General features: G+C 49.8%; 10 protein-coding genes across 10 annotated transcripts; 6 read left to right on the top strand and 4 right to left on the bottom strand.

The window, feature by feature from the left end:
* Positions 1 to 668: 668 nt before the first annotated feature.
* On the top strand, positions 669 to 1,970 carry N7517_006102 (nucleolar and coiled-body phosphoprotein 1 family protein; the record flags this gene model as incomplete). Its single annotated transcript, XM_056723832.1, has 2 exons — positions 669 to 707; positions 798 to 1,970. The coding sequence occupies 2 exons, from the start codon at positions 669 to 671 to the stop codon at positions 1,968 to 1,970; spliced, it is 1,212 nt and encodes a 403-aa protein (XP_056580082.1).
* A 526-nt stretch (positions 1,971 to 2,496) lies between these two features.
* On the bottom strand, positions 2,497 to 4,317 carry N7517_006101 (F-box protein; the record flags this gene model as incomplete). Its single annotated transcript, XM_056723831.1, has 1 exon — positions 2,497 to 4,317. The coding sequence occupies one exon, from the start codon at positions 4,315 to 4,317 to the stop codon at positions 2,497 to 2,499; it is 1,821 nt and encodes a 606-aa protein (XP_056580081.1).
* Positions 4,318 to 5,221: 904 nt separating this feature from the next.
* N7517_006100 (cytochrome P450) lies at positions 5,222 to 6,886 on the top strand (the record flags this gene model as incomplete). Its single annotated transcript, XM_056723830.1, has 3 exons — positions 5,222 to 5,550; positions 5,604 to 6,697; positions 6,750 to 6,886. The coding sequence occupies 3 exons, from the start codon at positions 5,222 to 5,224 to the stop codon at positions 6,884 to 6,886; spliced, it is 1,560 nt and encodes a 519-aa protein (XP_056580080.1).
* A 962-nt stretch (positions 6,887 to 7,848) lies between these two features.
* On the bottom strand, positions 7,849 to 8,363 carry N7517_006099 (mitochondrial 37S ribosomal protein mS37; the record flags this gene model as incomplete). Its single annotated transcript, XM_056723829.1, has 3 exons — positions 7,849 to 7,947; positions 8,020 to 8,099; positions 8,234 to 8,363. The coding sequence occupies 3 exons, from the start codon at positions 8,361 to 8,363 to the stop codon at positions 7,849 to 7,851; spliced, it is 309 nt and encodes a 102-aa protein (XP_056580079.1).
* Positions 8,364 to 8,650: 287 nt separating this feature from the next.
* On the top strand, positions 8,651 to 10,272 carry N7517_006098 (DnaJ family domain-containing protein; the record flags this gene model as incomplete). Its single annotated transcript, XM_056723828.1, has 2 exons — positions 8,651 to 9,022; positions 9,085 to 10,272. 2 exons carry the CDS (start codon positions 8,651 to 8,653, stop codon positions 10,270 to 10,272), a joined length of 1,560 nt encoding a protein of 519 aa, XP_056580078.1.
* A 233-nt stretch (positions 10,273 to 10,505) lies between these two features.
* On the bottom strand, positions 10,506 to 11,222 carry N7517_006097 (uncharacterized protein; the record flags this gene model as incomplete). Its single annotated transcript, XM_056723827.1, has 1 exon — positions 10,506 to 11,222. One exon carries the CDS (start codon positions 11,220 to 11,222, stop codon positions 10,506 to 10,508), a length of 717 nt encoding a protein of 238 aa, XP_056580077.1.
* Positions 11,223 to 12,112: 890 nt separating this feature from the next.
* Positions 12,113 to 13,369, top strand: N7517_006096 (uncharacterized protein; the record flags this gene model as incomplete). Its single annotated transcript, XM_056723826.1, has 1 exon — positions 12,113 to 13,369. One exon carries the CDS (start codon positions 12,113 to 12,115, stop codon positions 13,367 to 13,369), a length of 1,257 nt encoding a protein of 418 aa, XP_056580076.1.
* A 140-nt stretch (positions 13,370 to 13,509) lies between these two features.
* N7517_006095 (pyrroline-5-carboxylate reductase) lies at positions 13,510 to 14,436 on the bottom strand (the record flags this gene model as incomplete). Its single annotated transcript, XM_056723825.1, has 2 exons — positions 13,510 to 14,351; positions 14,400 to 14,436. 2 exons carry the CDS (start codon positions 14,434 to 14,436, stop codon positions 13,510 to 13,512), a joined length of 879 nt encoding a protein of 292 aa, XP_056580075.1.
* A 953-nt stretch (positions 14,437 to 15,389) lies between these two features.
* On the top strand, positions 15,390 to 16,856 carry N7517_006094 (putative proline utilization protein PrnX-like; the record flags this gene model as incomplete). Its single annotated transcript, XM_056723824.1, has 1 exon — positions 15,390 to 16,856. One exon carries the CDS (start codon positions 15,390 to 15,392, stop codon positions 16,854 to 16,856), a length of 1,467 nt encoding a protein of 488 aa, XP_056580074.1.
* A 510-nt stretch (positions 16,857 to 17,366) lies between these two features.
* On the top strand, positions 17,367 to 18,988 carry N7517_006093 (GNAT family N-acetyltransferase; the record flags this gene model as incomplete). The annotated part of the gene is made up of 2 exons (XM_056723823.1): positions 17,367 to 18,811; positions 18,871 to 18,988. The coding sequence occupies 2 exons, from the start codon at positions 17,367 to 17,369 to the stop codon at positions 18,986 to 18,988; spliced, it is 1,563 nt and encodes a 520-aa protein (XP_056580073.1).
* Positions 18,989 to 19,170: the final 182 nt, after the last annotated feature.

Raw genomic sequence — 19,170 nt, 5'->3', positions numbered from 1 at the left:
AGTCAAGTTCGGAAATCAGTCAAGGTGGTCAGCTTTTGACTAGAGAAATCTTTTTGACTAGAGGTATCTGGTATATGATAGAGTAAAAAAGATGAACTAAAATCGAATGAAAAGGATACGTACATACCTCACTTACCCTATCGTGCCAGCTCAGGTGAACCCAGGATGATGCATACTATCCATGTACTAGCCTGTTTGAGGGTAAACTGCTGTTAATACCAATACTAATGATCAATATTCATAATTACTAGTATGGAGCCCCTAGCCTTAGCTGTCTTAAATTAGTTGTATGAATTTGAACAGATAGCATATATATTACTGATGGCCTTGTGCATTCTAATATTAGCGTGCGTTCTCAGCATGGCAGGGTAAGGTGGGCTGAGAAAGCGGTACAACAACGTGGACCAGAAACTAGGACGGTGAAAGGATTGACCAACCAGAGCACTGGAAACGGATAATGCCGGAATAACCATGCGCCAACCACCGCCTCTCTCCGCTAATCAACGCTCATCAGCCTCTGCCAATAGCCGTGAAGCTGACAGCTTACCGCCTTCTATATACTTTTTTTTTTCGTTCCCTTTTTTTGGTTCCTGGCAGATTATTTCTAAATAGTCTCTCCTTGCCCCGGGTTCTCTTTCTTTCGCTATCGAAACGAACTCTCAGTCACTATGGCAAAGGTTTCCAGCAAGAAGACTTCGGTCAAGAAGGTACGCTTCATTTACTTTCAACTTGACATGTCCATTGGCATGATCGACATACAACTAGAGTGAATCGGACTAACAGTGCTTTGATTTCAGACCGAGTCTCCCAAGACCAAGTCAATCCCTCCTCAGCTGATCGCCTCGGTCGCGGCTTTCTTGTCGGACAATTTCCCGGAGACCAGCACCGCATTCACCAAGGAAGCGGCAAAGTCGATCAAGAAGAGTGATGCGAAAAATGTTCCCTCTCTCTTGGAACTCTTCCAGGCCTCGGAGAAGAGCGCTAGCGTGAAGAAGTCTGCTAGCCCCAGCTCAAGCAGCAGCTCCGATAGCGACTCCGATGTTGAGATGGGCGAGGCCACTCGTTCGTCCTCTTCGTCTTCGTCTTCTTCCAGCTCTGACAGCGATGCTGATGATGAGGATGATGATGAGTCTCCTGCGGCTCCCGCTGCCGCCCCTGCTCCAGTTCAGAAGTCTGCTGGTGTGAAGCGCAAGGCTGAGTCTAGCAGCGAGTCTAGCAGCTCTTCCGACTCTGACTCGTCCTCTTCGTCCGAAGATGACAGCCCTAAGGCCAAGAAGGCCAAGACTGCTCCTACCCCCAAGGAGGCTTCCTCTTCGTCTTCCTCTTCGTCTTCCTCTTCGTCCTCCGACTCTTCGTCCTCTTCTTCGGATTCTTCCAGCTCTGACTCCGATTCCTCGTCGAGCTCTTCCTCGTCCGATTCATCCTCTGATTCGTCGTCCGATTCTTCTTCCGAGTCCTCTTCCGACTCTTCCTCATCCTCCGACTCTTCTTCCGAGTCCGAGTCCGAGTCCGAGTCCGAGAAGGAATCCAAGAAGGCTCTGAAGAAGGCAAAGAAGACTCCTCTCCCTGAGTCTGACTCTTCTTCCGAATCGGAGTCTTCATCATCCGACAGCAACACCCTCGCGGCTTCTCCCGAGACCGAGACCAAGCCCGCTAAGAAGGCCGTCGAGGCCGTCGAGGCTGTCCAGACCACCTCCTCCAGCGCCAGCCCTGCTCCTGGCAACGGACCCGTCAAGAAGAAGCACACCGGAGCTCGCCCCACTCCTCTGGCTCTCCTGAGCGAGCTGCCTCATGACCACCCCTCCAACGACTACATGTCGTACGCCTACGCAGACCGCGCCTGGAAGGACCTGTCTGTGACTCGCGGCAAGGGATTCACCAAGGAAAAGAACAAGAAGAAGCGTGGCTCCTACCGTGGCGGTCCCATCGATATTGCCCCCGGCACGACCTCTTTCAAGTTCGAGGACTAAATGACGACGACTCTTTGCTTTTGCGACACCAACGTACTTGCTAGTCCATAATATTAGGCTATCGTCAGCATCTAATCAGAACATTTGCCACCAAACCCACAAAGCACCCCCGAGACCGGGCTTTTGTCTTGGATGTCGCTTTGCCGGAGGGATAATCGCTATCTTTTTGTCGCTGCAATCTTTGCAGTACAACTCAGGTTCGCTGCAATGGATGAATATGGACATAGGGGGGCTCTCATATCCCGCATCATACTTTACCAATTTCACTCAGCACGGCGTACACGGAGCTATGGACAAGGTCTTTTGACCCAACATTTGCCATAGAATTTTTTTGCTCATTAGCTTACATCAATCAAAAGTTTGGGATCCGTTCTCGACGGGTTCTCGAAGTATTTGCAATCTTCCGTGAAGTAGGAAACAGGTCAAAGACGTAACCTACCAATGCAAACTCCTTCTAGCCTGACTAATCTCTTTCAAAAACAGTGTATTGTGTAATGTACAAAGAAGAAAATCACCAATCCATAACTTACTGATCCCGTCTCCTCCAGGCCCCAGGCTCCTCCAAAGTCTCCCACCTACAATCCCAACCCGTATGTGTTTCACTAGCGACATGCTCAGGCTCAAGATCCTCAAACGCGAGCTGATTCCTCAGCTTACAAGTAGTAGCAGAGTCATCTTCATCCGGGCGCTCATATCCAGCCAAATTGAACGCTTCGGCGTTCCAGCGCGGTAAGGTATCTGAACCTGTCTTCACGCCCAGGTCCAGATTGGACTCGTACCACTCTTTCTGCGGACCGATTAGGTCATCCGTGGATGCAAAGTCGAGTTGGGCCACCCCATCCACGACGCCGGTGTAGACGGTTGGCGAGGAGGGCGAGGGCGAGGACATTGTATAGATGGGACCTCGGTAGGGACCTCTTTGGCGGCTGCGGGCTGGGGGTTGGGGTTGTTGAGGGAATGTAGCGGGTGGGTGGTAGGAGAGGAATATCGAGAAGCCCTTTTTAGGACTGGATTGTGTTTTTGTTCCGGGCGTGCTGTCGCCTTTGGTATTTGTTTTCGTTTGTGTGCTCTGTAATTGCGAGGTGGGTACTTGTGCATCGAGGTAGCTGTATGTGTTGTACATGCGCAGGTCGAAGATCTTGACTAAGCCTTCGCCGCCGGCTCCGGCTAGGAAGCGCTCATGTCCGAAAGCGTGGAGGCTGTAGATTGGACTAAGGTCTGTGAGGTCTTTGTAGGAGACTTCATAGGGCTGTGGGGAGCGCAGGTCGTGGAGTCTGACGGTGTGGTCGTCCCAGGCTGCTAGGAAGACTTCGCCGGGGGAGCCTGTGAGGTTGTGGTTATTCAGAGGTTCAACGGCACTGATATTGGCTTTTAATTGGAGGCCTGTAGAGTCGGTGTCTAGAGAGCCGATTCCGATTTTTCGATATGCGGAGACGCCGTCTGGTGTGATTTTCGAGATAGACAAGGAGTTTTCCACATTTCCAGTTCCCACTGCTACTAGTGATGAGGATAGCAGTTTGGAGTAATTGGTTCGTGAGGAGCCTTCTGGTAGAAGCCATGTGAATGGCTCGATTTGTTCTTTGTCGGTATCGGTATGGTAGAAAGCGATAGATCCATTTTCAAAATGAGCAGCCAAAGTGGAGTCCGTATCACTGATCAAATCTGTTTTATCGAGTCTGAGTCCATGTGCCATGAATTTCTGCTTGTACTCAAATGTTCCCTCATTGGGAGAGATAGCAAGGTGAGCAATGTCACCTCGAACCCGGCCAAAGATCAAATGCTCCACGTCGGTATCGTTGCTGTATTGATTCCCCGAGGACAAAAGATGCAGAGAACAAATGTCATCATAGCTGCTAATATGATCGACATCATTGAACACAAGCCAGCTTTCTTGCGAGCGAGCACCGGTTTGCTTGATCCTCATCACAAGCTGGTTGGCAGCACCCCAGGCAAGAACCTCTTTCCGATCAGCCCAACGTTGGCCATTCCAGATCTCATAAGAATCAATTGAAGGTCTGTACCCAAGGGTCGGATTGTCTTGGCGAGTCACTTCGTGTGAACCGATCTTGGTCGCAGTTTCAGGTGGCACAAGAAATCGACCGATGATGGCTTTTCTATCCAAGGCCCGGGATCTGGAAGTCAAAGCTTGTGCTGCATCTTTCCAGAATGGGGGTGTTTCGATAGATGGGAATCTGCTTCGCACAAAAGCTCGGAAGATCCGAGAATTTTCAGCGGTGATAATGCCGTACAGTCGGTGACATGTCTGCGACAAATGGGCTAATGCATTGGCAGTCGGGAGATACGTCGCAATTTGATAGATGATCTCCGATGGGAGCTCAGAGAGCATCTTGAAAGTGAAAGCCTGATTAACAGGGATGTGAAAGAACAATTGAGGCTTTCAGACTATCGCCATCGTTCTTTGTTGGGTTCCGCCCCTTTGTGTTTTGGTGTTCATTGAGTGTGCTGGAAAGGGAAATTCTGCAGAAAGAGCCCCATTGGTTCAAAAAGTAGAGCTGTACTCTACTCCACAATTGTCGATCGCGCGATATTCAGATATTCATACAATATGCTGTAGCAATTTCATACACAAATTGCCCCAAGTGGGCACCAGTTGCCTTATGACGTAAGCATGTGAGCTCGCTTGGGCAGCTCTAGAGGCTGGCCTCTTTTTTTTGCAAATAAAAGCAATTAACCAAGCCCTTGAGGGTTGAATTGGAGCATAAAGACTATGACAGAGTCCATAATAGCTTTCAATCCCACAGAACATGGATCTGAAGACTTAGATGGCAGCAGACAGTCCATTATGGACGCTTATCGCCCTATCACCTTATCACCTTATCGCTTTCGCGGGGAAGCGGTAATGTCGGTGTCGTAGGTCCCCGGAGGTTCGACAAGACAGTTTCCCTATCAAATTTACTTAGTGCATGTACCTATTCAGGCCCCCTCGCATTGACTATTTAGGCAAGAGCTTCCGAATTCCATTACCTAACTGTTCGCCGTCGGCAAACGCAAGACGAATCAGAGTGAGTGGAAATCGAACGGTATGGAGTCTATAGGTTAATCTTGCAATTAGGGACCACACTCGGCACCACCTGTAATACACGGATGGACGCTGGCTGGTCTAGCAGTTAGTGGCATAGCGGCGTCGGCAATCTCCATTGTGTTCGGCCCCGACGCCCGGAGGGGTTCCCAAGCCGCTTTTCTTATACCTGCTCTTGGGGGATAGATTCCCTTTCGATTCAGCATTCACAATGGCTTTTTCGATCACTACTTCGGCGATAGGATTTATTGCTGGTGTCATCCTCTACAAAGTGTTAATTTACCCGGTATTTGTTTCCCCGCTATCGAAGATCCCCAACGTGCACTGGAGTGCTTCCTTCTCGCCGGTATGGATGCTATGGAGGCGATTCACAAGCCGAAACAACCGGACAATTCAGGCCGCACACGAGAAACTGGGTCCTATCGTTAGGCTAGGACCATCAGAGATCTCAATCAACTGTGTTGAGGGAGGGATCAAGTCAGTTTATGCTGGCGGATTTGAGAAGCATAACTGGTATCCACGGGTCTTCGCGTCATTTGGGTTAGTATAGACGCTGATCCACAGTAAGCAAAGTAGCTCACCATGATAAACAGAACAGTGAGCATGTTCACCATGACAGGAAGCAAAGCACATTCAACTCGAAAAAGGATGTTGTCCAACATATACTCCAAATCAACTCTGCAAGCATCTCCTCATATGCGGATAGTTTCAGATACAGTTATCTTCGATAGACTGCTGCCGATTCTTCAAGAAGCGACAATGTCTGGCAAATCCGTTGATGTGCATGATCTAAACCAGGGATTGACAATGGACTTCGTCTCCTCCTATCTATTCGGGTTGAAGAATGGCACTAATTACCTGCAAGATGATTCGGTCCGTGAGCATTGGCTCCACCTTTACATGTGCCGAAAACCATTCGAGTTTTATGCCCAGGAGGTCCCATATTTGGATGGATGGCTGAGACGGATTGGTCTTCGCGTGATACCCAAATACTGCGATGAAGCCAATGCAATGCTTGATTCCTGGGCTCTGGACCTATGCGATAGGGCGGAGCAGATAATTTCAGCGACAGAGCCAGGCATCGAACCAACTGTCTACAAGCAATTGAAGCAATCCTTGGACAAGCATTCCACAAAGAACGGAGAAGCAGAGCCAGACAAGGCCCAGGAGCGACTCGATATAGCTTGTGAGATGTACGATCAGCTGACTGCCGGCTTTGAAACAAGTGCTGTTGGTCTCACATATCTATTCTGGCAACTCTCCCGGCACCCAGAAGTGCAGAACAAGCTCCGAGAGGAGCTAGTCACTCTGAGTCCCCCAATTTCGTACCCAAAGACAGCCGATCTGCCGCCAGCCAAGTCAATTGATAACCTTCCCCTGTTGGAAGCGATCGTGACCGAGACACTGAGACTTCATGCTCCGATCCCTGGTATTCAGCCTCGGGTAACGCCATATCCGTCGTGCACTCTGGCCGGGTATGCAGATATCCCACCTAACACCCGCGTGAACGCACAAGCATATTCACTACACCGCAACCCAGATGTATTCCCAGATCCAGAAATCTGGCAGCCGAAGCGTTGGCTCGAAGCTGAAAACTCGGCGGCTGATCTGGAAGAGAAACGCCGGTGGTTCTGGGCGTTTGGGAGTGGGGGCCGTATGTGTGTGGGAAGCAATCTTGCACTGCAAGGTATGGCTCGAACAATCCCAACCATTGAATTATGCTAATTACTGCTTAACAGAAATGAAACTGGCCGTGGCTGCGATTTACACCAACTTCCGCACCACCATTGTCAACGATGACGACATTGAAGCTATCGATGCTTACACTATCAAACCGACAGGCGATAAACTGATCCTCAAATTCGAGTCTGTCTGAGACGTCTTGGGAGGGGATATTGCACGCGCAGCTATTGCTACAAGTAGTATGAACTCGGAGTACAATTAATTTGATCAGCCAACATTGCTATAAGAACAAGTGGAAAACACAATGAAGAATAACGTTAAGTCGGCTTTCCTTTTCTTGCCCATGGTGAAAATCAGGGTGCGCCGAGAGGGAGATTACTTGTGTGCTAAAAAGGCTCTCTACCAAGATTTAAGAACGTTGGAGCTACCGGGGCCTAGAAACAAGTCAATAATAGAATATCATGGAGGAATTCACTTTCAAGTGCGAAGAGAAGGATTCGATTGTAAAAGCAAAGAACAGGGGGAGATTACACAATAAGCTGATAGTCCATGGGTACTGTATACAGGAGACCTGAGACGCATTGAGTGAGGAGAAGGACGAGCGTCACCAAGGGAGTGGACTGAATTTAGGGGCAACAAACCATGGAAAAGAGGTCGAAAGGAAGACGGCCAAATTTAGCTTCTTTGGCGAGTATCACCGACATGATTGGATATCAGTGTGTAGATGGACTCATACTAGCACGAAGCGAGGATGATAAAAAAGAGAATCGAAAGCTGCGAGCGGGGGATTTTATTAGGGAAGTTTCGACATCAGCCTTTGAAGAGAGCTTTGGAGATACATCACCTCAGAGCCCACGTTAAAGTATACATTGTACATGCGCAGCCATTACTACAAGCAGTATGAAATAAGAGTATAATCAATTGTTGTGACAGGTGATTCCATATCCCACATAGTTGTATATTGTACATATGAGTAAAGCCAACTCCCATAGCCTCTGATGCAAAAAAACCAGACCGAATCAGCAGATCTGATAAGGGCCAGAGTATTCGCATAATAATGTATCAAAAAGAAACCCAAAACTCCAGGTAGAAAACTCGCTTTGCTACCAAGTCCGGATAGATAATCGCGAACAATCCAGTCGTACAAAGAACATTTTAACCGAGAACACCATCCTTCTTCCGGGGACCAACGACCTTGGGGTACATTCTCATGAGATGGTAGTTGACGGTGTTCTTCTTCTGTTCCCGGGATTTCTGTATGCGGGGACAACTCGTTAGAAGCATGTTGACAATGATTGACAAGAACAACGGTGGATTATAACGTACCGGTGCATCCATGCACTTGCGCAATTGAGCCTCGAGAGCAGAGCAGCCCTCTGCGCCGTATCCAGCGGAAGCCCAGCAGTCTGTTTGCAACGCAATATTGTCAGTAACCCACTCACGATTTCGAGATTCAAGGTATTCGACATCTGGAATGCGAAGCCATCGGCAACGAGAGATTGACAGCGTCCATGTCGCGACGGAAAAGGGGCAAACATACTAAGCATAGACGACATCACGACCACGCAGGGGTTCTGCTCATTTTGATTCGGCCGGCGAACACGGAGGTGGTTGATGGTGTTGAGACGCATCGGGTTGAGCCGGGTGGAGAGGGAGCCTTTGGGTGCCATGGTGGGCAATTATTAGGTTGGTGAAACTGGCAACAGAGGTATAAATTGGAACGAGAAGAGGCGTTATGCCTTGAAGCGACCGTGTGCGGGATTAACGATGGGATACTGGCGCCGGCGACGGATCTTCGACAAACAAAATCCGAAGTTTCGGCCACTCCGCGGAGGTGGATGACTAATCTTGATCAGCCCCGAGCTCTTTACCTCGAGTGCTTGCCACCCTATTGACAAGCCCTGTACACTCTTTTTGATGTCGCAAGTTTGTTAAATCTAACAAATATTTACTCAGTATGTCTGGAAGATACGGTCTGTCAACACAGCTCCGTGTCGTTTCTTCAACATGCACCTTTAGAGCTCCAATAGCTCTCACGTCTAGGCGGTTCTCCGCATCATGCCACCTGTATCAAATATCGCCCCCTACATCCAAGACAGAGGATAAAGATGGCAAAGATGGCCCAAAAGAGGAGAAAAATGATAGTCCGATGGGACGCCGTCTGGCTCAGATGACCGAAGATGCGCTACTAGAAGGCGGACGATCTGCGCAGCGCAATTTCGAGCAGGCCGGGTTCTCAGAAGAACTGAAAAACGAGCTCGCAGAACGCATTGCTGCTTCTTCATTTAGGAGCCAGCATGCTGCTGCTCATTCCATAGTCGAAATGCCCGTATGTGATCTTTATCATATCCTACTGTCCAACAAACACTGATCCATATTCCCTCATCGTAGTCTGCCGCAGGACAGGGCACACGAGAGCAAGCCGCCGCTCCAGCATGGACAGGAATAGAGCGCATGGAGGACACAACTCTGCGCATGCTAGATGACGCGAGCAAACCAATCCGAATGCCCTACAAAATCCCCAATCCCGTGAACCTCAAACCCGCCCCGAGGCCCAAAAGGTCTCCCGGAGAGCGACTTGCTGAAGCAAAAGAACGCACTTCTACCTACACACAGAGTCAGGCCCCTGGATTTTCCGAAGAAGAGCGCGAGGATATGCGCCGTCAGATGAGGGAGAACCTGACACCTGGGGCTCATGCCATGCCAATCTCGATTACGGGTCTTTCGTCGCTGGCGGATGAGCGAATCGCGGATGCAATTGCGCGTGGACAATTTAAGAAGATCCGTCGTGGGAAAGGCGTAAATACAAAGCCGGATCCTAATGCGAGCAGCGCATTCATCGATACAACCGAATATTTTATGAATAAGATCATCCAACAGCAGGAAATTGTGCCGCCATGGATCGAGAAGCAACAGCAGCTTGGTTTGGAACTCAATCGATTCCGCGAACGCCTTCGAGCGGACTGGCGGAGACATGCTGCGATGTTGATTGCGAGCAAGGGTGGGTCCTTGGACGTACAAATGAAGCGGGCAAAAGCCTATGCTGCAGCCGAGGCTCGGTTGGCAGACAAAGCAAAGTTGGAGGCTTCGTTTGACGACGATACATCCATCTCGGAGATCAATACTGATGGCCGGATAGTCTCCAAGTCGGAGACATCCCAAGGATCACCTGCGATCAAGAATGACAGCGAGGAAACCTCGGAAGATGCAGCCCATCTTCCACCATTGCGAGACCCCGGGTATCTCGCAATCGAGCGTTCTTATCACGAACTCGCCGTGAAACAAATCAACTCTCTCGCACGCACATACAACCTCCAAGCCCCCGCCTCCGCCCACAAACCATATATAAATCTTGATCGCGAGCTCAAAGCGTGCTATGCCGCGGTAGCGCCCGAGCTACCAGAGGAAATTAAGCGTCGAGCGACAGAGCGTGCGCGTCCATCATCAATAGTTCCGCCGGTTCCTTCCAACAAGTATGGGTCACTGGGCATGGCCCAGACTGTACAGGTTCACGAAGAGGATCAGGCGAAGGGATACGGTATGAAAGAGCTGTGGCGCGATTTATTCATTAAATCCTGAAGACACCAAACGAAAAAAACAGACAATTTTCCCCTTTCCTTTTGTTCATCCTGTGTATGGCCATATCGGATATAATAATACAACAACAATGTGACATAAGACATGACGAGCAAGACCACTCGAAACAAAACAGACAAAGACGATCTTTTCATCACCGCCTCCCGGTCATTCAACTTCCTCCCGCACGACAGTGGCAGTTGCCCTCACAAATTGCGTGGGAGTCTTCAGCTCTCTCACGAAGGGTCGCTCTTCGCAGGACGTGGCTTTTTCGTCCACCACAGCATGAATAAGGGGAGGAAGACGAGGCCTGAAACTATAACAGTAATACCGCCCCCAAGCCCATTTAACAAAATGAATGTGGTAGCATCTATTGTCCTTGTGCCAGCAGCGAGAGCAGGCACGCCCAGCACCATGCAGAGAACAGAGAGAGCAAACACCATGAATGATTCGACGAGGCCAATCCAAAGATTATGCTTTGCCATACGCCTGATCGCGGCCGGATCCGGGTAGAGATGTGATTCCTCCCGTAGCCATTGCCAGTTCAAGAAAGTACCGATGAGCCTGGACATAAAAGAGATATACATGCCGCCAGCGAGGAAAATGAACAAAGCCCCGATGAAATACGCCGTAGTTGACGAGATGCTCGTGTAAATGCCTAGGTATCCATGCTTTGGTAGCCAGTCCTGACAAACACCACAAGTTCCATTCTTGGGAAGTTCGGCAGTCATATTGCTCGCTTCGTCTCGCTTGTGCAAGGGGATGATGAAATGATGCCAGGGGATCTTGGGGAAGTCTCCCGCAGGCCAGCCGGCTTGCTCGAGGTCGGAATCGCCAAAGGGTAGACGTGAGATGACTTCAACGTCGCCCACCCAGATCTCGTTGACGGCGTTGCCTTGGTCGTAGAAATGCTCTGACTTGACGCCGTTCACAGCGGAGACTTTGTTGCCCATTAGGGCCTTGAAGAGAAGTTGATGGATGTGGATGTAATATAACAGATGGTGGATGCTTGATAAAACAATGCTGTGGTATAAAGTTGAAGGTAATGGATGGCGAAGAGGAGTTCAGTTCACTGGACATCTTGCCTGGTTGGCCAGGCAGGCGATGGAATCTCATTTGGAAGGTGCAATAGAGGGAAAGTGCTTTGGGATATTTCTTTTGAGAGACGATCTCGGTGATTTACATCTATTCTCTAGGGCCTTTTAAAAAAAAGTAGACCAGGAAATGTTCTCGTTTTGGAAAATATATACTCTTTTGCTTTGGGATGAGTGGATGAGATATACTATTTCGACCAAATGCTTAACCAAATTGTATTATACCATTATTCTATACTATACTATTGTCCCGTAAAAATTCTCAAGCTTTCTCTTAGGGATGCTCATCATTGGGATACGAATTGGTTTTTACTATCCACGTATACTTCGGTGGTATGCTCTTTGAGGAATACTCTGAAGATTCTAGTATATCCAAATGATGTACTTTATTTTAGACCAAAGTACATCTGAGAATATTCCAACGTCCCTTAATCAGTTAAAATTCTAAAATAAGTGACATTTGGGGAGTTAGGGTTCTTCCTTGTGAGTGGTCGCCGCCAAGTGACGATCGTGCATGAAGGCGCGTATTTGTGACCAACGACAGGCTAAGAAGCAAAATGCCTTGACCTTGCACTAACTTCTCTTCACTTCATCACATCCTATGGCCGCTTCTTATACCCCCTCCCCCTGCCGCCCCCATCACCTTTGGAACATGTATCACCCCAAATCCTGTGAGATTTGACGTTTCGCAATGTCGATCAGTGACTACACCTACTTTTAAAAATCCCTTCCCTCTCCCACTGTTTATAATGCAGGCACCGGAAATGAATATCCCGGTCTTCTTTTTGCCTGTCCTATTTACTCTGATTTTACAGAGTGTCCCGGTTCAGGCACAGGACATCCATCAATCTAAATCGGCTGCACCCCCAACAGTGAACAAACCATTGCTAGCAATTCAAGTTGGAAGCATTGTGGGTGCATATGTTATCTTCGTCGCTATCCTCCTAGCTCTACTTATCTTCGTTGGACGTCGCCTGCGTCGGACAGTTCAGTCGTCCAACTATACACTGCATATGGAAATTCTGAAGCCTGCCAGACCTACCGTCAGCATGGATCCTAGCCCAGTCTCTCCAATGTCACACAACCTCCCCAGTCCAAAGTCAGGTGGATTCAAGTCCTGGGGATCACTAAACAGGGGTACCAGGCCCTCCCAACCATCCATGAACGGCAGTATGGTGACCATCGACGAGTCCATTGTCGCGACCGACCGACAACGAGCCCAGAATGATATGGAGATGTTGTATGCGGCGGTCATGGAACATGATGCCCAAAAGGCTTCCGGAGTCGATCTGTCCGTCCGCGAACAAGACCTCCAAGCACAATCACCCGACAGCCAACTCACAAATCCATTCACTGACCGTGGCTCCCACGTGTCGGATAATTCATTGGCACCACTAGCTCCATTGAAGTCACCGACCAAGGGATTCAACAGCTCCCGCCTATCCAAGCTCTTCAACACAGGCTCCCGCGCCAATCCAGAACCAAGCAAAGTGCGCTCGCCACGTCTGGATATTCGCAAGATGCCCATCTCCTCCCCACTAGCCTCACCAGCAGTGGTCACGCCTCGAGCCTATATACCCGAAGACCCGCCTCTTTCCCCACGGATTTATAACCCCGGTCCTCCCCCAGTCGTGCCAGGGCGGCGGACAAGCGAGTCACTCAGGCCCCCTCCTGGGCGCGCCCGTGCACCGGCGCCTCTTAGCCTGTCTACGCCCTCTCCTTCTTTATCCGTCCCATCCAACCTACCATTCCGTGAGGCCTACCCGCCACAAAGTGCCCCGGCTACCAAGACTACTATATTGGAACGACCGGTGAAGAACCGGATGGGTCCTGTCACGGGCATGGCTACGCCGTACAGTCCATACATGCCATTTACTCCCGTGACGCCCTTTACCCCCGGGCGCACAGTGACAAAGCGACAGCGGAAACGGGAGGAGCGTGGAAATGGATTGCAAGTATTGAACGAAGATGATTTGGTCAAGGATGATGATGATATCTGGGGATAATCCGGGGAAACGGGTCCAATTGGGAAATAAGGCGTTCAAGTGCAAATCGGTTCTGTCCGTATATCTACAAGGAAATGTTCACACATACATACACTGGTTGTATAGTTTCTATTTGATATCCCCATTCTCTATGTCTACATCTACATCTTCTCCTTCAAATGCGTATTCCCCCTAACAATCGCCTCTGCAAAATCCGACCTCGTCCCGGCCTTCTCAAGACTCAAGAGTGTCTGAATAGTACACCCCCTTGGCGAAGAAATACTCTCCCTAACAACAGCCGGATGTTGACCAGACTCTAAAACAGCCGATAAACCCCGAATCCCCTGTAAAACCAACTCCATCGCATCAGCCCGCTTAAATCCCTCCGCAACACACCCATCCAACAGCCCCTCAATCGGCAACGTCAATGTCGCCATCGTCGCGCCAACAAGAACAGTCGCTAACCCAATCTGCTCGGGTCCTAGATACTTGACCGCACCGACATGCTTGAAAATCCACTCCGTGGCCGCAACCATAGATTGCGGGATCCTCGGTGCGGGAGTCTCGATAATCGTCATCGACTGTCCAAACTGCGCGCCCATGTTCGGGATAGCTTTCATGAGATGCGGTGAAGTTGCGGCGTCGGGGTCTGGGTTGATGAGGTGGGTTAGGGTTGGACATGTTGGTCCTGCTAGCATGCTGATGACGAGTTTGCCGGCTAGGGCGTCGCGGACCCCTTTTTCGCCCAGAACAGCTTCTGCCATGAAGGGCTTGCAACCGAGGATTATTATATCGGCTTCTTGCATTGTTTGGACGTTTTGGTCGGAGACGATTTTGATTAGATCTTGGTGTTCTGGTGCGATTGATGCTTGTAGACGGGATGCTGAGGTGGCGGTTTTTGTGCACGCGATGAAACGGCTGATTGGATTTCGTGAGGTTTCGGTGCTTTTGCTTGAGAAGGCGCTGTTTAGGAGGCCGTTTAGGACGGCGCCTCCCATGTTACCTTGGGTTTGTTAGTAATGGTTTAGTATGGATGGATATGTTTACTTACCGCATCCGATGAATCCGAGGGTCTGTCCTGAAGCCATGATGATATTCTAGATATTGAGAGATTTGAAGGGTCAATTGTATTCCAAGTTGAGGGGTTTGCTATCGATTTGACTCATATGAATCTCGGGTGAGGTGTCCGACATTGGCATTCGGCAGCCGATGCCGAGATTTGTTTTATAATATTCTGTCAGAACTGGGAGCATGGTGTTTCAAGATCTATATATTTCCTAGAGCTGTATTTGAGATGATATGCCAATTGTTAACGCCCTTTGATGATCGTGGTGTTAGTAATTTCGCCTTGGACCGGATGTCATGTCTTCGTACGTCCCAAAATCCAGGGACACGGGAGAAGTGAGTAAATTGTAAACGGACCAAGACAATCTTGGCCAAGACAGATCTCTTAGATATGTCTCATGCAAAGAGGATCAAGCTTCCAAACGAATACGGAACGGGTTATATCTGATTGTTGCCTCAGGCATAATACAGGTATCTCAGGCACCAATCCGCCTTAGTGGCGTATACAAATTTCCGCATTGGGTTTGGCTTTGCATCCTGAATGCAGCAGGCATTCTTATCTTTGATCTTCTACACTTTCTTTTTTCTCCTTTGACTGCGTAGACCTTCTATCTTTCTATACCCGTCAAGATCTGAGTCTGTGACTTGAATTGCTGAATTACAGCTGTTTTTACCATTGCTGATCCCCCCCCCCTCTTCCCCCACCTCTCAAAAACAGTTGTCGTCATCCTCGGAGAAGACGACTTGGCTCTGTCCGACGCCGAGTGATTTCGCCCGACTCCCCCATTTTTTACTCCATTAGGTCCATTAGGACTTGGCGGCAGATAACTTTTGTGTATAATAATAGGCTGTAAGTTGTTTCACTCTTATCTTGGCAGAGGCGTAGACTTCTTGGCTAACTAGACCTTCTTCGCATATCTCAGACTTTCTCTCTACTTTACACCTCTCTCGTTTTTGTGTTTTCAGTACCGCCCTCATGCCGCTCACCATCCTCTCCCGATCTCAGCTCCGCGAGCTACTGCATGCGCTCTCTCGCGATGAGATTCAGAATCTGCAGCGCAACCTCGCCGAAGCTCTACGAGAATACTCCAGTGGATCTCAGGAGAAAGGTTGCTCAGCAGCTTACCAACCCCAACGAACTGCCATTACTCGTCAGAATGGCTGCACCACCCTCTTCATGCCCGCCAGCACGGGCCAAACAATTGGCATCAAAATGATTTCCCTGCAGGACGGGGGCGATGCCGGCTGTGCTATTGAACGGGACAACCTGGATACCCAGGAGAAGGAACAGATTGCCTCACGCAGGGGAGGCTCTTTCCGAAACTCAGTGGCTTCCCTATCCTCCGAGTTGAGTGATTTGTCCGTTGGATCCCAAGAAGATAAGGAGGACAAGGAGGACAAGGAGGACAGTAACTCGCTCAGCCCTGTCACCACCACCAATGAGAGCAGTACAACAGGATCAAGCACGGGGAGCTCCACACTTCTCACTGGTTGTGTCAATCAACAAAATGTTACCTCCAACATTTCTAAAACTCTTGGCGCTTGGCCGGGCGCAGGAACTCGTGACACATCGCCCCGCGGCAGTGTGACACTGCTAGATGGCGAAAGTCTGCCATTCGCGTTGATCAACGCCCACGAGCTGACGGCATTCCGCACGGCCCTGGCATCGCTGATGATGTTCAACAGGCGCAAGAAGGTACGCACTCTCCTCGTATTCGGAGCGGGCACCCAGGCCTACTGGCACATCCGCTTAGCGTTGGTTCTCCGCGGTGAGGACATCCGCCGGGTATATATTGTGAACCGTTCTTTCGATCGCGCAGCCAAACTTCTGCAAGAAATCTATCAGCCCGAAAATGCCGACTGGCGCGGGGATGTCAAGTTCTCCGCTATCAGCACCGATTTCGGCGAGTATGGTCGCATTCTGAAAAGCACTGTGCGCAAGGCCGACGCGATCTTCTGCTGTACTCCTTCTCCAGAGCCACTTTTCCCTGCCGAGTACCTCACCTCCGGCGAAGGCCGTCAAAAGGGTCGGTTGATTTGTGCGATCGGATCATACAAGGCACACATGGCCGAGATCCACCCGGATATTCTTCGAGATGAGGTCAATGTTCAGCCTGCGCATCGTCACTGGCACAAGCATATCCACCGTAGTGGTGTGATTGTAGTGGATAGCCTAGATGCGGCCATGAAAGAGGCGGGCGAGATTATTCAAGCCGGAATTAAGCCCAAACAGGTTGTCGAGTTAGGCGAGCTACTAATGGTACGTGATGCCACTCGGGACGCGGCGACTGTGGATGATGAAAAGAGCCTACGCGAATGGTCCCAGCGAGGAAATGTCATCTACAAATCCGTTGGTCTTGGACTGATGGATCTCGTGACTGGCGGAGATTTGGTGCGCTTGGCACGGGAGCGGAAATTGGGGACGACAGTGGAGGATTTCTAATTTTTGCTTAGTTTACATCGTTTATTATTGGTTGATCTTTTAAGACTTCCAGGGCTTCGTTCCAAGGAAATTTTGGAAGATCAACAGATCTCCCGAGCCACATCTTTAAATTAAGAGAAACTTGGAAAATGAAATATGAAATAATATTGCTATGACCTCAGAGTATCTAATGACATTCTAAAGCTATGAGAAAAACGAAACGTCTATGTTTTTCTATATATATAATATAGCTAAAACAAATTAAAGCTCGAAGAAAAACCTACATAGTGGGCTGATGGACTGCGTCACCGATCATATGTAACCTCTCGGACCAACTTCCCTTCACATTTTCTCTGAACAATCTCGAGCTTCACATTACCAATCCACTTATTCGTATTGGGCATTAATTTCAGCTACCGTTGGTGCACGATTCCTTTAACCCCCGCGCAGTGAGGGGCCAAAGCAGGGATAAAAGTCTTTCTATAAGAGATCTCGAGACCTCCCCCAGAATACCTCCAAAATATCTTCGCCATGCGAAACACCACCTGCCATTTGCCCAATGGCCTCACCTTTGACGTGTCGCCCGTTTTTGGTGGGGTCACCTTCAAATCCACCGACTTCAACATACATCACAAGTCTACCTTCCCTCCAGGTTGGACAATCATAATCAACACCGAGAAGACTCGCAAGACAGAGAAAGATGATCCAGACTCAGAGAACCCCCGCGACTTCGACGATAATTTTGGCCGTTTCACCACCCCCACCTTGACCCGCGACGCCCTCTACATCTCGTATATAGTCAACCCACCAACCAGCGACTTCAAATCCGTGACCTCACCCACACGCCAGATCGCCATGATGCTCTGGGCAACACTATGGTGGTACTTCCACGAACCAGAGCCAGACCTGCACTTGGAGACCGCCGCCTCAAGCAAGACCCCGCGCGACGGACGACCAAAAGGCGAATGGCGGATAAAGATCAAGCGCGAAGGAATCTTCAAAGGCCGGAACCTCCTCCAAAAGCTCGAACGAATGGGCTTAATCGCGACCGAAGACTCCTCCGTCGGCCTCCAGCCCATCGAAACCCGCGACTCAACCAGCTGGTCAACAATGTTCGTAAGCAGACGCAGTTTCTGGCAACTCGACCCACGTCTCTTCCTCTTCACACTGACCCCAAGCGGAGGCCCATCGACTCCTCCCGTCCGGTCGCTTAATGGGTCACCCACGCCGGACGGCATAGCCAGCGCAACGCCACCGACACTATTACCCATGGAGGCAACCTTCCACACGGCGAATATGGGCCAGTTCACCTCGGTAGGACCATTCACGTCTGGAAGCCATCTACCAACGTACTACCCACCCCCGCCGCTGCAATTCACGTTCACAAACGGGGTGCGACACCCCGTTCGTCCGAAACCTCCGCATCAGGGCGAGGTGTTCTACGTCCGCTACATCCCCAGTCTGAGCCAGTATCTCTCGTTCCGGGTTGCCTTTGTGCCGATGACGTCGCAGAAGGGTGATGCGGGTGAAACTCGGCCCGGAACGCCTGTCAGCACGTCTGTGACGAGCATCGAGCATCACCTCACTGAGAATATCACTTCTGATCTGGACACGCTGCATCGGTGGATGAATGTGCCGCGGGTGGAGGCGATGTGGGCCGAAGGTGGACCGAAAGCTGTGCAGGAGAAGTTCCTGCTAGCTAGTCTGACTAGTCGACACAGTTTCCCTGTTATCGGGTGTTGGGACGGGAAGCCGTTTGGATATTTCGAGATCTATTGGGTTAAGGAAGATCCGCTGGGCCGACTTGTGGATCATGTGGGTAATTATGATCGGGGTATTCATCTGCTCGTTGGGGAGCAGGAATTCCGCGGTGCGCATCGGGTTGCAGTCTGGTTGAGTGCATTGGTGCATCACTGTTTCTTGGCAGATATGCGAACTGAATCTGTGGTGTTGGAGCCGCGGGTTGATAATCTTAAGTGAGTTGGACCGGCATTATTGCCAATGTGGAAAGGATGAATGTGCTAACTTCTCTCAGACTCATTAATTACCTCCAAGAAGCAGGCTTCTATAAAGAAGGCGAGGTCAGCTTCCCGCATAAGCATTCTGCTATCATGAGGATCAAGCGCGAGTACTGGGAAAGTCCGGCTCTATAGAGATGTCAGGCGATTTGCATTGAGATGATCATGAGTAACGAAACAGCTAGCATTGCCTGGATTTTTGACTTTTCTTGTTTGACTTGATTTCAACATTATCTTGCTCATTTATCATGGGCTTAGCTCAATAGAATGACCGGTCTGGTTATTGTTGATTGGACTGGGTACCGTTTGATTTCACC

The sequence above is a fragment of the Penicillium concentricum genome (genome assembly GCF_028827145.1).
Source record: "Penicillium concentricum strain IBT 3081 chromosome Unknown utg000002l_segment0_segment0, whole genome shotgun sequence".
NCBI classification, from domain to species: Eukaryota; Fungi; Ascomycota; class Eurotiomycetes; order Eurotiales; family Aspergillaceae; genus Penicillium; species Penicillium concentricum.
The sequence above is the reverse complement of the archived record's forward strand: the minus strand, read 5'-3'. Positions and strand labels throughout refer to the sequence as shown.